Source organism: Oryctolagus cuniculus, chromosome 12, assembly GCF_964237555.1.
Source record: "Oryctolagus cuniculus chromosome 12, mOryCun1.1, whole genome shotgun sequence".
NCBI classification, from domain to species: domain Eukaryota; kingdom Metazoa; phylum Chordata; class Mammalia; order Lagomorpha; family Leporidae; genus Oryctolagus; species Oryctolagus cuniculus.
This window is the reverse complement of record NC_091443.1, coordinates 62,913,105-62,928,388: the sequence shown is the minus strand read 5'-3', so window position 1 is coordinate 62,928,388 and position 15,284 is coordinate 62,913,105. Positions and strand designations below refer to the sequence as shown.

At 45.8% G+C, this 15,284-nt stretch overlaps 1 protein-coding gene across 3 annotated transcripts in view; it reads left to right on the top strand.

Annotated features, from left to right (window-relative positions):
* GPR176 (G protein-coupled receptor 176) overlaps positions 1-14,198 on the top strand; it is a 129,294-nt gene extending 115,096 nt beyond the window's left edge. For 2 of the 3 annotated variants that reach the window (XM_008269217.4, XM_070053974.1), the window contains 3 exons: positions 4,112-4,364; positions 10,307-11,399; positions 12,562-14,198. In XM_008269217.4, coding sequence (XP_008267439.1) covers positions 4,112-4,364; positions 10,307-11,399; positions 12,562-12,669 — 1,454 coding nt within the window. In that variant the 3' untranslated portion in view covers positions 12,670-14,198. Of the gene's footprint in view, positions 1-4,111; positions 4,365-10,306 lie in introns of all 3 variants that reach the window. The other variant, XM_070053973.1, reaches the window with a different exon arrangement.
* The last annotated feature ends 1,086 nt before the right edge of the window (positions 14,199-15,284 follow it).

Sequence of the window (15,284 nt, the reverse complement as noted above, 5' to 3'; positions counted from 1 at the left end):
AAAGAAATTAGGGTATAACCAGAAAAACACTGTTTCTTTTAAGTAGTTGTTAACATGATAGTATTTTTTTATCTTGGCAATTGGCATGGGAAAACTGTTGCTCGGGTGAGAAGAACTAGTTAAAAAGTAGTATACATAGTTTGGTCCTACCCGCATAAATGAAAGTGTATGTGTGTGCATATAAAATATAAATATATATATATAAAAGTTTGGAAAGATAAATACTTAAAGTTTACATATGGTTACCATTGGGTAAGGTAATGCATTGTTTGAATTTTACAAATTAACTGTATATTATTTTAATAATCATAAAAAATACAATGTGATGGCCGGTGCCGTGGCTCACTAGGCTAATCCTCAGCCTGCGGCGCCAGCACCCCAGGTTCTAATCCTGGTTGGGGCACCAGATTCTGTCCCGGTTGCTTCTCGTCCAGTCCAGCTCTCTGCTGCGGCCCAGGAGTGCAGTGGAGGATGGCCCAGGTCCTTGGGCCCTGCACCCACATGGGAGACCAGGAGGAAGCACCTGGCTCCTGGCTTCAGATTGGCGCAGGGCGCCGGCTGTAGCAGCCACTTGGGGGATGAATCAACAGAAAAAGGAAGACCTTTCTCTCTGTCTCTGTCTCTGTCTCTGTCTCTCTGTCTATACTCTGCCTGTCAAAAAAATACAATGTGTCATTTGGAAATCACAAAAAACAAACCTGAAACAAAAATGGTGCCCTGAAAGTTTCAGATCTCCTACTAATCGCAGCTGTCCTGATGGCCGAGGCGTATGCCACAGTGCACAACCAAGGCTGCAGGCTGAAGACAAGGCTCTTGCATTGTGTTCTCTTTTGTTCCATTCTACTTTTTCATTTCTTTTGCAGCTTTAGTAAACAACATGTTTTTCAGCTTTTTTCTATTCTCTGTAAAGCAAAATATACAGTGCTGGTGTATTTTATGCCCACTACATGAATGAGCTCATTATTTTTTAAAAATGGAAAAATAGATTATAGTTCATTAAAATCTTGGCTTATGATAATGACCAGCTGAGAGAGATGCAAAGTTGTTGATGAATATTTATAATAAAAAAATTGGTCAAAGGATATGATCCTTTTTTTGTTTCTCCTCTGGTAAAAAAAAAAAAGCCACTTCTGCATTTTAAATAAATATTTTAAAAAAACTATAGTCTTAAAAAAAAAGAAAAAGCCACTTCTGGGACCTGCGCTGTGGTGCAGTAGGTTAAGCCTCTCCCTGCAGCACCAGCATCCCGTATGGGCACTGATTCTAATCCTGGCTGCTCCTCTTGTGATCCAGCTCTCTCTGTTATATCCTGGGAAAGCAGTGAAAGATGGCCTAGGTGCTTGGGCCCTGCACCCATGTGGAAGACCTGGAAGAAGCTCCTGGCTCCTACCCTCGGATCAGCGCAGCTCCAGCCATTTTGGCCATTTGGGGAGTGAACCAGCAGATGGAAAACCTTTCTCTCGCTCTATCTCACTGTCTGAGATTCTACCTCTCAAATAAATAAAAATCTTAAGATCTTAAGAAAAAGAAAAAGCTACTTCTGCAGCAGTAGTTCATCTTGTGTCTGCAGACATTGAGAAACTGGGCAAAAGTTCTGTACTAGTCCTTGACCAAAGAGGGATTTCCTTGGGGCTCTATGCAGACTACAATGAGTGCTCACTGTGGTTTGAGTTTTATTTTTTTTCTAAAATTGGGGGTGAAGGATCTTGATATTTGAGAGAACAGTTTCACAGTGCTCCTGGGGTGCTCAGTATGGTAGAGACTGGCAGTGAGCAACTGTGGTAGTTCACATTGGCTGAGCATCAGAATTTCCTGCTGAGTACCTAAAAATAAAGGTTCCCAGTCTCTCCAGGGCTCTGAATCAGTAGCACCAAGGCCTGGGCATCTGTAGTTTAATAGCTACCCAGGTGACTTCAAGGTATAGGGCCCACAGGTCTGTGACATAGTGTAATAATAGAAGTGTCTACTCCCCCACATAGTATTTCTCAGTGCCCTGTCCTTTTTCCCTCCCCTACTTACCCTCTTCACTGGTTCTCCCACTTTTTTTTTTTTAATTTTATTTTTATTTTTTTTTTGACAGGCAGAGTGGACAGTGAGAGAGAGAGAGACAGAGAGAAAGGTCTTCCTTTTGCCGTTGGTTCACCCTCCAATGGCCGGCGCGGCCGGCGCGCTGCGGCCGGCGCACCGCGCCGATCCGATGGCAGGAGCCAGGAGCCAGGTGCTTTTCCTGGTCTCCCATAGGGTGCAGGGCCCAAGCACCTGGGCCATCCTCCACTGCACTCCCTGGCCACAGCAGAGGGCTGGCCTGGAAGAGGGGCAACCGGGACAGAATCCGGCGCCCCGACCGGGACTAGAACCCGGTGTGCCGGTGCCGCTAGGAAGAGGATTAGCCTAGTGAGCCGCGGCGCCGGCCCAAAAGATTTTATTTATTTATTTGAGAGGTAGAGTTAGAAAGAGAGGGAGAGACAGACAGAAAGGTCTTCCATCTGCTGGTTCACTCCCCAGATGGCCAGGAGCCAGGAGCTTCTTCCAGGTCTCCCTTGTGGGTGCAGGGGCTCAAGCACTTGGGCCATCTTCTATTGCTTTCCCAAGCAACAGCAGAGAGCTGGATCAGAAGAGGACTAGAACTGGCACCCACTATGCCACAGTGTTGGCCCCTATTTGCTTATTTTTAACATTGATTTACCCAACAAACACTTACCAAATGCCTACTGTTGTGCCAGATATTGAGCTAGGCAATTTAGGGAACAAGATTGATGTTGCTTTTGTCCTCATGAAATTGAGAGAAAACAAATGAACAATAATTATGATAAGAACTATGAAGGACACATGGAGTAATGAAGGGAGGAGCAGTGGGTTTTTAAAGGAAGATCATTAGAGAAGGCCTTATGGAAGAGGCAACATTTAAATTAAGACCTGGATTAAAAGGAATCATATGTTATGAGGAATGTGCTAATGAAAAATGTGTGCAGATGCACCGAAGCAGGATTAGCTTGATGTGTTTCAGAAACAAAAAATGTGGAGCAACTTGTACTCAGCGAGCCAGAAGGACGTCTGAGATTAGGCAGGTAGGCACCAGGTTATGTCGGTCCTAGAAGACACCATGGCAAGGCATAATAGATTGAAAAGGGTCGGGGAATCAGAAGAATAATTAGAAATGGGAGACTGGAATTGAGAGGAGAGGCTTACTTTGGGACATAAATTTGGGAGTCATCAGCATTTTGATTGAAAGCCTCAAGAATGGGTACTCTCACCTAGGGAGTGGTGGGGAAAGAGAGAGCAGAGGAAGACCTTGTGAAAGAAGACTCAGAGCAGCCAGGGCTGGCATAGGGGGAGGGAGGGAGAAAAACCAGAAGATCGGAAGGCACAGAGGAGAATGCTCAAAGAGAGATGGTTGATTGTGGCACTGTGCTGTCCAGCTCAGTAGCTGCTAGGTAGCTGTGTGTGTCTGTGGAGCACTTGAAATGTGACTTGTACAGAGATGTGCTTGAAGTGTAAGTTCTGGTGTACACTGGACTTTGGAGACTTAGTACAAAAGCAAGAATGAAAAAATTTCATTAGTATTTTTAAGTGATAATTACGTGTTGAAATGATATTTGGGAGGTACTAGATTAAATGACATATATTGTTAAAACTTCAACTGCTTGTTAGCTTAATACTTAAAAATCAAGCAACCAGAAAATTTAAAATTTCACGTGTGGATTGTATCATATTTCTACTACAGAGTTTGGCATACTGGAGGTCATTAGCAAGTGGTAAGAGTAGACTGCTTGACATTAAGTAATCCCTAGCAAAGTATTAACTCACCAATGAGACAGAGTCATCATCATCATCGTATCTTTTAGCCTAAAATTAAATAAAAATCCCTACTAAGGTCTCTTCTATACTCCTTTATGTACATATAAATGATTTAATACTTTCACATGAATTGACAATATAACATTTAATATAATTTAACATATTTAAATTCCCTGAAATCAGCATTTGCAGTCTCAGATCTCAAATATGGCTTTAAAAATATTTTTAATCTGTATTTTCTTTCTTTGTCTTTTTCATTTAAATTCTTTTTTATTTTATTATTTTATTTTATTTTTTTTGCATATCTGGCCAGGAAACTTCATGGTGTTATGGTCAACTTGCCGCACAGCCGTGTTCAAATCTGTTACCAACAGGTTCATTAAAAACCTGGCCTGCTCCGGTATCTGTGCCAGCCTGGTTTGCGTGCCATTCGACATCATCCTCAGCACCAGTCCTCACTGTTGCTGGTGGATCTACACCATGCTCTTCTGCAAGGTCGTGAAATTTTTGCACAAAGTCTTCTGCTCCGTGACTGTCCTCAGCTTCCCTGCCATTGCTTTGGACAGGTAAGATCAGTAGCCAGGAGTTCATTTTTTTGAAATGTATCAAAAAACAAGCATCATGAAGAAAATGATGAATAGTCAATGTTCCATACACTGTGTGTTAGTCCGCTTGTGGTCAACAGAAAAATAACAGATGCCCAAATCGGATACCTCACAAAGGACAGTTGATTTAACAGCAATCACAGAAAATAGGACCATTGAGAAGAGACCTTGGGGTAGGGTTATGTGGTGAGGATGGGACAGAGCTACAGGATCATGGTGCTTGGTTGGAATTGGTATTTACAACGCGGTTTATAGTAGATTGCTCATCTGACTGAAATATCTGCAATCAGGGCTCTTTGAAGCAGGATGAGAACATTTCTGGAAGAACCAGGGAACAATGCAGTGGTTATTTTATAAATGGTTAGATGGGCTATTTGGGCCTGGTCAGGTAACAGCAGAATTCTTCTGGAAGGTTTATTTCCAAGTCTTCACATGTTGGTGGTAGTTGTTTTCTCGTCCCATCCCCATTTAAAGGATGAGCATTTTGATGAGTCTTATATCTTAGTTATGGCCATCAGAAATAATATGATCAAATGTATCGAAGTTAAATGTGATGATTTCAGTAATCAGTAGTTTCCTGCCTTTTCCCTTTGTTAGCACTTTGCGAGTACAGTTTAGATAACAGTACATTTTAGAGAACAGAGTTAAGTAGATCAAAAAGAATTGAGAAGTATTTTGTGCCTGACTTGTTCTTGATTTCAAGATGTACAGAGGAGAAAAGTTGCTGAAGGGAAAGTGCTGTTTATTCTGACTTTTGTACTCTTTGTTAAAACTTAAGTATATTTTAAGTGAATTTAAAATTCTTAAATTCCTTGTCCATTCGAAACATGCCCTATGTATCTGTGAGGATTTGTGGCATCACTTCAGCCTCAGGCCTGGAGCACTGATTGCACTGCCTGCATGGAGGGATGCAGTGTCCTGGAAAGACCCTCACATGCTGGGAGAAGTCACTGCCTTTGTGGTCAAGAGAGTGGACTCGAGAGCCGGAAGTCTGGGTTTGAGTCCTGCTCCATGGCTTTCTAGCCAGGTGGCTGTGGGCAAAGTTGCTTAACCTTTCTGAGCTTTGGGTTCCTCAGCTATAAGAACAGTAGAATGAGTTATTTATGGCCTGTGCGTGGATGGACTGCACCAATGTTTGCCTCTTGCCCTTGGTATCCCTTTCAATCAGCACATCATTCCTTGGACTTATTTTACTGTCATTTTACCACAAGGTCTCACTAGTTTCTAGAAGAAACTAGAATCTCACCATTCACAGAGGTAGTCAACAAGGGTGACAAAGTCAAGTGACAGGGCCAGGTTGGGGTTGTAGTTCATGGGGAATGTGTTCTAATTCCTGTTCATAGAGATCAGCCACTCAGTAGGTACAGCTGGTAGTTGCTTTGTGGGTATCTAACTTTAGTGGGCAGGACTTACTCTTTTTTAAGAAAAATTTGGGGGCTGGCACTGTGATATAGTAGGTTAAGCCTCCACCTGCAGTGCCTGCATCCCATATGGGCACCAGTTTAAGTCCCGGCTGCTCCACTTCCAATCTAGCTCCCTGCTAATGGGTCTGGGATAGCAGTGGAAGATGGCACAAGTGCTTGAGTCCCTGCACCCACATGGGAGACCCAGAAGAAGCTCCTGGTTCTTGGCTCCTAGCTTTGGCTTGATATAGCCCAGGCATTGCAGCCATTTAGGGGAGTGAACCAGCAGATGGAAGACCTCTCTGTCTGTCTCTCCATCTCTCTGTCTGTAATTTTGCCTCTCAGATAAATAAATACATGTTTTTTTTTAATTTTAAAAATCCAAATTTTTCATTTTTTAAATGTTTGAAATCAAATTTTATTCAATTAATGTGATGTAGATTATCAGAATTTCTTTAGCAAGCTGAATGTGTGCCAGTTTGCTATGACTGCTTCACAATGAATTGTCTGTCCCTTCTATTTTTTTTAATAAAGATTTTTTATTTTATTTATTTGACAGGAAGAGTTACAGACAGTGAGAGGTAGAGACAGAGAGAAAGGTCTTCCTTCCGTTAGTTCACCTCCCAAATTACCACCACGGCTGGCGCGTTGCGCCGATCCAAAGCGAGGAGCCAGGTGCTTCCTCCTGGTCTCCCATGCGGGTGCAGGGCCCAAGGACTTGGGCCATCCTCCACTGCACTCCTGGGCCATGGCAGAGAGCTGGATTGGAAGAGGAGCAACCGGGACTAGAACCCGGGGCCCATATGGGATTCCGGCGCCACAGGCGGAGGATTAGCCTGTGCTAATAGGTATTTATCAGCACCGGCCCCTGTCCCTTCTATTGCTCAACAAGAGATCTTTGAGTATCTGGAAAGAATCATTGAATAGGACTAGAATGTAACAATTAAAGTAGTCCTCGGGTTTATATCCTGGTGGGTGCTATAATGCATTTTGTGTGCATGGCAGATGTCTTAGTTGTTCCATGTAGAGCTTGCTGTGGTGATGTGCTAAGTCCTCAGGTTTACATTCTGGACTTATGTTCTTTACCATTTTTGAGATATAATTTATTTCCTTAAACAGTTTTTTTTAAAGATTTATTTATTTATTTATTTATTTGAAAGAGTACACAGAGAGAGGAGAGGCAGAGAGAGAGAGAGAGAGGTCTTCTATCTGCTGGTTCACTCCCCAATTGGCCGCAATGGCCGGAGCTGTGCCGATCTGAACCCAGGAGCCAGGAGCTTCTTCGAGGTCTCCCATGCGGGTGCAGGCGCCCAAGGACTTGGACCATCCTCTACTGCTATCCCAGGCCATAGCAGAGAGCTGGATGGGAAGAGGAGCAGCCAGGACTTGAACTGGCGCCCATATGGTATGCCGACGCTTCAGGCTAGAGCGTTAATCCACTATGGCACAGCACTGGCCCCCCCTTAAACGGTTTTGAGATATAATTTGTATATTGTAAAATTCATCCATATAAAGTGTACACGTCAATGAGTTTTAGCATCTTTGTAGAATTGGATAGCCATCACTTCAGTGTAATTATAGAACATTTCCATGACCTTGGGCCACCCTGAAATCCATTTACAGTCACTCCCCAGTGTCATCCCCAGACTTCAGCAACCGCTCATCTACTTTCTGCCTCTGTATGTTTGCTTTCTTAGGGTATTTCATACATGTAGTATTTCATATGTGTTTTTTTGGGCTTGGCTTCTTTAACGTAGCATGTTTTAAAGGTTCATCCATGTTGTATCATATTATCAGCACATCATTCATTTTTTGTGGCCAAATAATATTCCACTGTAGGAGTCTACCACATTTTTTGATCCATTTACTGTCTGATGAACATTTGAGCTGTTTCCTTGCTTGACTATTTTAAACAATGCTGCTGTGAATCCTGAAGGTATCTTAAGTATTGGATTCAACAAGACTGGGAACACGTTATTCTGAACAGCTTGCTGTTGTACCTGAGAACAATGCAGTAATCCCTGTGGTTTATTGCTGGGACATTGATCTTAGACAAGGAAATATGCAAACAATAAAAAATCTTTATTTTCTTTCCAAAGGAAAAATTATTGTGTTTTTGTAATCATTAATGCAAAAAGGTAAACAAGTCATTTTAGTAGAAAAAACAGGCTGATAAATACCTATTTTATTATTCAGAGATACACATTCCTTGTAGGCAGAAGTACAGTGCACATGAAGAAGGGAAAACAACGCTTTGAGTTCTTTTGCAGCTATGAATTTCATGGCCTCAAGTCGGCAAGTTGATTGGGAGCCCTCCTCCACTTCCTGCATCATCTTCCAGAGACATGCACATTAAGACAGTCGTTTATATTGCAACTGTTCACTAGTGTCGCAGTCTGTTTCCCAGTGCATAGTGCGATTGGAACCTGATGGGATCCTTTTGTCACATGCCAGTGATCACACGGGAATCAGTCGGTGGACTCTTAGGTATGGATTCATGGATGGGGCAGGGCCATCACATATTTAGGGAACTGTGATTTGAAGAGCTTATCCATATTCAGACACCACAAATTTTGAGAGTGTGCATCAATCATGTACTCCCCGCTGCTGCCACTCAGGAGACATCTAGAATACATTTCACCATGCTCCATGCTTCCCTGATCATCCATGGTCACAGTTGCGTTTGAATCACATCTCTCTCAGCCTGGAGCCTTCTCCTCCAGTTCTTCCCCTGCCAGATTCCTGCACAGTGTTGACTTTTCTTTGATGTTTTCCCAGGTAGCTCTAGGTGACTCCCTGTCTTGTACCTCCTTGGTGCCTGCCCCCAGTAGAGCCATCATCTCTTTGTTTACAACTGTTCATGTGCATGTCTTTCTCCCTATTGGGTCTGGAGATATTCCTATGTGTCTTTCCATCTTTGTAACCCAGGGCCTGGTGCTACAGGGATTCTTGTTAAAGGAAGCCATGCATGCTTACCTGGCCCCATGAGTGAATGAAGGTCAATGGGGTTGTAAAGTCAACCCCAGCAACAGCCGACTGCAGAGAAGAGGGCTTGGCTAATGGGCGGAAGTGTTCTATACCTGTGATGGCAGATACAGCTCCAGGGTCTGGAGCAGTACTAGATTCTCTCAAGTCATTAGTGGCATTGAAACAAAGTGCTGTTAGAAGTCTGTTTCGGTGGTTACAGAATGATCAAGTGAAAGCTTGGAGGGAAAAAGAAACATAGATTTATAACAGAAATCTACTTGTGTAGGCGTTTTAGATCTATCAGTTGCGTTTGGACCACTGAGTGCCTATCATGGGAACATTGGCTATTGAGCAGACACAGTGTTTGGCAGCTGAATTGATTTTGCTGAAGGACCTCGTTGAAGTCCTTTTCAAACCCGGCATCTCTGCCCTGAGCGGCTTTCGCTGCTAATGCTGTTCAGTGCATAGACCACAGCACGGTTGGCTTTGGATAAATGTGTAGACAAATTTCTTTCTGTTTGTGGCTTTGAAAATTTCCCTAGAGCTTTTTTAGCCATTTTAAGAATTTTTACAAGTTACTCTTTACCTTTTAATTGAAAAATACCATACTTCAAAAAAGTTCATGGAAAACAGAATTTTGAAATTAGTTTATTTTGGTGTAAAAAAGTTTGAAAGTCCATGCATAGTTTTTCATAACACACATTTCCATGAGCTTTTTGAAAACTCTTTGTATGGATGGATTTTAGAATTTTTGGCACCAAAATAAACAACTTTTAATTCTGTTTTTCCTTGAATTTTTGAAGTACTCTTGTAGATGTCTTTAAAGCAGATATAGACTTTTTTAAAAAAATTATTTTATTTGAAAGGCAGAATTACAGAGAGAAAGAGAAAGAGAGAGAGAGAGAGAGAGAGATATCTCTCAAATGGCCACAACAGCCAGGGCTGGGCCAGGCCAAAGCCAGGAGCCTGGAGCTTCTTCTGGATCTCCAACATGGGTGCAGAACCTGGACCATCCTCTGCTGCTTTTTCCAGACACATTAGTAGGGAGCTGGATTGGAAGTGGAGCAGTCAGGGCAGAAACAGTTGCCCATGAGGGATGCTGGTGTTGCAGGTGGCAGCTTTACCTGCTGAACCATAGCACTGCCCCAACTTTCTTTTTTTTTTTTTATATCAAGGGTACTTCTTGAGCTTTAATCCTGGTGGCAGTAATTATAAAGTTATCTATGAATTGAAACTATTTACTTGTTTACTTAGTAAAGACTTTTAAGAGTCACATGAAGACAGGGCTTTTCTTTGCTCCTATGGAAAGGTATTAAAAAAAAAAAACAATTTAGTCTGGTGAGGCTTTTCCTTGTATGGTAAATTCCTCAAAATTTAAGGTCTGGCTTCCTGGATTCCCCCCAGTGGTTCCTTCTATTTTAGGCCAAATAAAATAACTTCACCCTTTTTTCCCTTTTCACTTACTTTTGCTGACGTTGAGTCCCCGATTGGAAGAGTATTTCCTTCTGTGAAATCAGTTTGTGTATCTTGCAGGTACTACTCTGTCCTCTATCCACTGGAGAGGAAAATATCTGATGCCAAATCCCGTGAACTGGTGATGTACATCTGGGCCCATGCAGTGGTGGCCAGCGTCCCTGTGTTCGCAGTGACCAACGTGGCCGACATTTATGCCATGTCCACTTGCACGGAGGTCTGGAGCAACTCCCTGGGCCACCTGGTGTACGTTCTGATCTACAACATCACCACAGTCATTGTGCCTGTGGCTGTGGTCTTCCTCTTCCTGATCCTGATCCGACGGGCCTTGAGTGCCAGCCAGAAGAAGAAGGTCATCATAGCAGCCCTCCGCACCCCGCAGAACACCATCTCTATCCCCTATGCCTCCCAGCGGGAGGCTGAGCTGCACGCCACGCTGCTGTCCATGGTGATGGTCTTCATCTTGTGCAGCGTGCCCTATGCCACCCTGGTTGTGTACCAGACTGTGCTCAATGTCCCCAACACTTCTGTCTTCTTGCTGCTCACTGCCATTTGGCTGCCTAAAGTCTCTCTGCTGGCAAACCCCGTGCTCTTTCTTACTGTGAACAAATCTGTCCGCAAGTGCTTGATGGGGACCCTGGTGCAGCTGCACCACCGCTACAGCCGCCGTAATGTGGTTAGCACGGGGAGTGGCATGCCCGACGCCAGCCTAGAACCCAGCATGCGCTCAGGCAGCCAGCTCCTGGAGATGTTCCACATTGGGCAGCAGCAGATCTTTAAGTCTACAGAGGATGAGGAAGAGAGTGAAACCAAGTACGCTGGCTCGGCTGACTTCCAGGCCAAGGAGATGCTTCCTGGCTGCCTAGACCAAGAGCAGGGGCCACGATTTGCACCCCCTGCCCCACCGCCGGACACAGTGGACTCCACATCCCAGGTGGCACCAGTAACTGCTGTGGAACCCGAGACGTTTCCTGACAAGTATTCCCTGCAGTTTAGCTTCGGGCCTTTCGAGCTGCCTCCTCAGTGGCTTTCAGAGAGCCGGCACAGCAAGAAGAGGCTGCTCCCCCCACTGGGGAATACCCCAGAGGAGCTGATCCAGACCAAGATGCCCAGGGCGGGCAGGGTGGAGCGGAAGATGAGCAGAAACAACAAAGTGAGCATTTTCCCCAAGGTAGATTCCTAGCGAGGACCGCGAAGCCCTGGAAGCAGTGGGGAGGCCTGAACTCTCCCCTCCCCCAGCTCTGGCCCTGCGATTTGTGTGATCTCATCGCAACCCCTCCAGGCCGATTCCTCCTGTGTGGGCTAACAGCTTGAGATGACAGGGAAATCTGTATCACGTCAAATACCCTCTTCATTGAGGGAGTGCATTACTTGTCCCAGGGATCCACATCCTTAGTCCGCGTTCCTCTCTGGGGGATGAAGGCTGGAGTTGGAGCAGGTCTCGGGGTGGGCACTCCGTGGGCATTTTCTGGAGACTTCTCCCTCCCGGGGGCCTCACGGAGAGCACGCAGACAGAAGAGTGTGCAAAGGCTCCCAGGGAGCAGTGGCACTGAAAGGGAAATCCAAGGTGTGAGGTGGCCACAAGGAACATGCCTATTTGGGTACCTTGAAGATGACAAGTAGGAAAGCCTTTTTTTTTTTTTTTTTTTTTTTGACAGGCAGAGTGGACAGTGAGAGAGAGAGACAGAGAGAAAGGTCTTCCTTTTGCCTTTGGTTTATCCTCCAATGGCTGCCACGGCTGGTGCGCTGTGGCCGGCGCACCGCGCTGATCCAAAGGCAGGAGCCAGGTGCTTCCTCCTGGTCTCCCATGGGGTGCAGGGCCCAAGCACTTAGGCTATCCTCCACTGCCTTCCTGGGCCACAGCAGAGAGCTGGACTGGAAGAGGGGCAACCAGGACAGAATCCGGCGCCCCGACCGGGACTAGAACCCCGTGTGCCGGCGCCACAAGGTGGAGGATTAGCCTAGTGAGCTGCGGCGCCGGCTGGAAAGCCTTTTTTACTGGTAAGACAGGACTTGGCACCTGACACCATTTTTGTGGAAGCCCCAATCATAGATTCAGTGTTTCTTCTGATACCTTTCTTCCCTCTTCACTGGGACATAGGAAAGGGATGACTGTTCCACCCCCAATTGACAGACATGGCAGTAGATATGCCCATGATAAGGGAGTTAATTCATCCTTGGTTTCCTGACATTCTGTTGGCATTACCAAGCTCAGAAAGATGCACCTGCACCCTGCAGTCAGTGTCAGTGTTGGCTGGAAGCCCCTGCAGACTCTTCACTGTGTCTTTCCTCTGTCTTATGTGTGTTCTCAACAGAGGAGAGAGAAGCTGACAGGTGCAGAAGAAAGACTGAGAAATGACCACAGCACTATAGTCTTTTCCACCTGCTGTCACGTGAAAGGTGCTACTTATCAATCAGTATGAATAAAGTCTATTGAAAAAAATCATCTTATGCAAAATTTTGGAATTGAAAGGTAATTAGAAATGCACAGTTAGCACAGGCTGGGTCCTTTGGGAAACATCAGGCTAAAAAGTACTTGACTAGCAGAGGCGACTCTGTCCAGCACTGGCAAGAGTCCAATGAAGACAGCCCTGTTGGGATGAAGACCCAGAACGTACTTTCAGTCTGTACAACTATGGCTCTCCTGTTGCTTTGGACACAGAGGAGGAGCATAATATCAAGAAATAATAAATTGTTAAGTGCTAAGGTGACACTGGCTCAGGTGAGGTTTTTTTTTGTTTTGTTTTGTTTTGTTTTGACAGGCAGAGTGGATAGTGAGAGAGAGAGAGACAGAGAGAAAGGTCTTCCTTTTGCTGTTGGTTCACCCTTCAATGGCCGCCATGGCTGGCATGCTGCGGCCGGCACACTGCGCTGATCCGAAGGCAGGAGCCAGGTGCTTCTCCTGGTCTCCCATGGGGTGCAGGGCCCAAGCACTTTGGCCATCCTCCACTGCCTTCCCGGGCCACAGCAGAGAGCTGGCCTGGAAGAGGGGCAACCGGGAAAGAATCCGGTGCCCCGACCGGGACTAGAGCCCGGTGTGCTGGCGCCGCTAGGTGGAGGATTAGCCTATTGAGCTGCAGCACCGGCCTCAGGTGAGCTCTTTACTTCCTCTTTCCCAGTGAAGTTTCATTAGGAACCAGAGTGGGTAGAAGATGGAGGTCGGTGTCTCACAAGTGATTGGAGTCCACCTTGGGGAGGATTTCAGCAGGCTGGACTCAAACCACCATGACACTTCATTCGTAATGAGGGCGAATCCAGTGCCAGCCTGCTTCTCTCTCTGGAGCGTCTTGTTCTTGTTAAGGGTACTTGGGGGCGCCAGGCAAGCCTGATGGGGAATAGGTCCTCCGCAGCAAAGATCCACGGCTCAAGGCAGTGGTCTTCATGTACCACCTCCTGTAGCTACACTGCCCCTTTGGCCTTGGGGGAGGCTCAGTCTCCGGGAAAGATTTTCTTCTCTTCTCTTGGGTGCGGTATCTTGTGATTCCCAGTTGTGAACCCCAGGGCCCTACCCCCAGAGAGGGAGAGCCTTCTTCTTTGCATTTGTCTTCTTACAGCTGAAACAGAGGGCTGCCGCACTGCCTTGTGGCCCTCTGCTTCCTGGGTCCCCTGTGCATGGCATCTGTGGCTCCTTACCCTGACAGTTAACATTGTGGCCCTCCAAGTTTACCTTTCAAAACCCTTACCTTTGTACGTTCTACCAAGGAAAAACATAATTTGTCAGATAATTGTTTCCACTTTCCAGGCATTTGTCAAATGTAGCCCCTGTGGTGTCGTTCTGATACTATGTGTATACAACTTAATAAATGCTGATGCAGCAGAATTTGGTTGGGTATATTTATTATGTACGTTTGAAGCAGACGACTGACTTCTAACAGGTCATTGCCAGGTGTATTTCTATATTCTTTGAAGAATAACATTTTAATAAAAAATTGAAAAATGGTTTCTGAACACATACTTGTCTGAGCTATGTTTTCTTTTCCCTCTCCCTTCCCACTTGGTCACAAATGAAAGATCTTTCATAAATTCAGATGGCAGCATCACAGTAGCATTTTTCTGTGTTGTTGCTACTAAAAGATAATGAATTCCCAAAGGGGAAAAATGCAGCATTTTCATGAATATCACAAAGATGGGGTCCAACTTGGTGGATGGACTGTGCAAATCTCTAGGTGGAGCTTCACAGGGGAAGAGTGGCACGCACCTGCCATCACCCATCATGTGGGAGGGGCAGTATTACAGAGCTGGCACTGTGGTGTAGCCGGTAAAGCTGCCATCTGCAGTGCCAGCATCCCATATGGGCACCGGTTTGAGTCCTGACTGCTCCACTTCTTCTTCTTCTTCTTCTTCTTTTTTTTTTTTTTTTTTTTGGACAGGCAGAGTTAGACAATGAGAGAGAGAGAGAGAGAGAGAGAGAGAAAGGTCTTCCTTCCATTGGTTCACCCCCCAAATGGCCAATACGGCCGGTGTGCTGCAGCTGGCGCTGCACTGATCCGAAGCCAGGAGCCAGGTGCTTCCTCCTGGTCTCCCATGTGGGTGCAGGGCCCAAGCACTTGGGCCATCCTCCACTGCCTTCCCAGGCCACAGCAGAGAGCTGGACTGGAAGAGGAGCAACCGGGACTGAATCCGGTGCCCCAACCGGGACTAGAACCCGGGCTGCTGGTGCTTCAGGCAGAGGATTAGCCAAGTGAGCCTTGCGCTGGCCTGCTCCACTTCTGATTTAGCTCTCTGCTATGGCCTGGGAAAGCAGTAGAAGATGGCCCAAGTCCTTGGGACACTGCACTGTGTGGGAGACCCAGAGGAAGCTCCTGTTCCTGGGTTCAGATCGACCCTGCTCCGGCCATTGTGACCATTTGGGGAGTAAACCAGCAGATGGAAGACATCTCTCTCTCTCTCTCTCTCTCTCTCTCTCTGCCTCTGCTTCTCTGTAACTCTGCCTTTCAAATAAATAAATCCATCTTTAAAAGGCGGGGGGGAGGCCGGCGCCGCGGCTCACTAGGCTAATCCTCCGCCTAGCGGCGCCGGCACACCAGGTTCTAGTCCT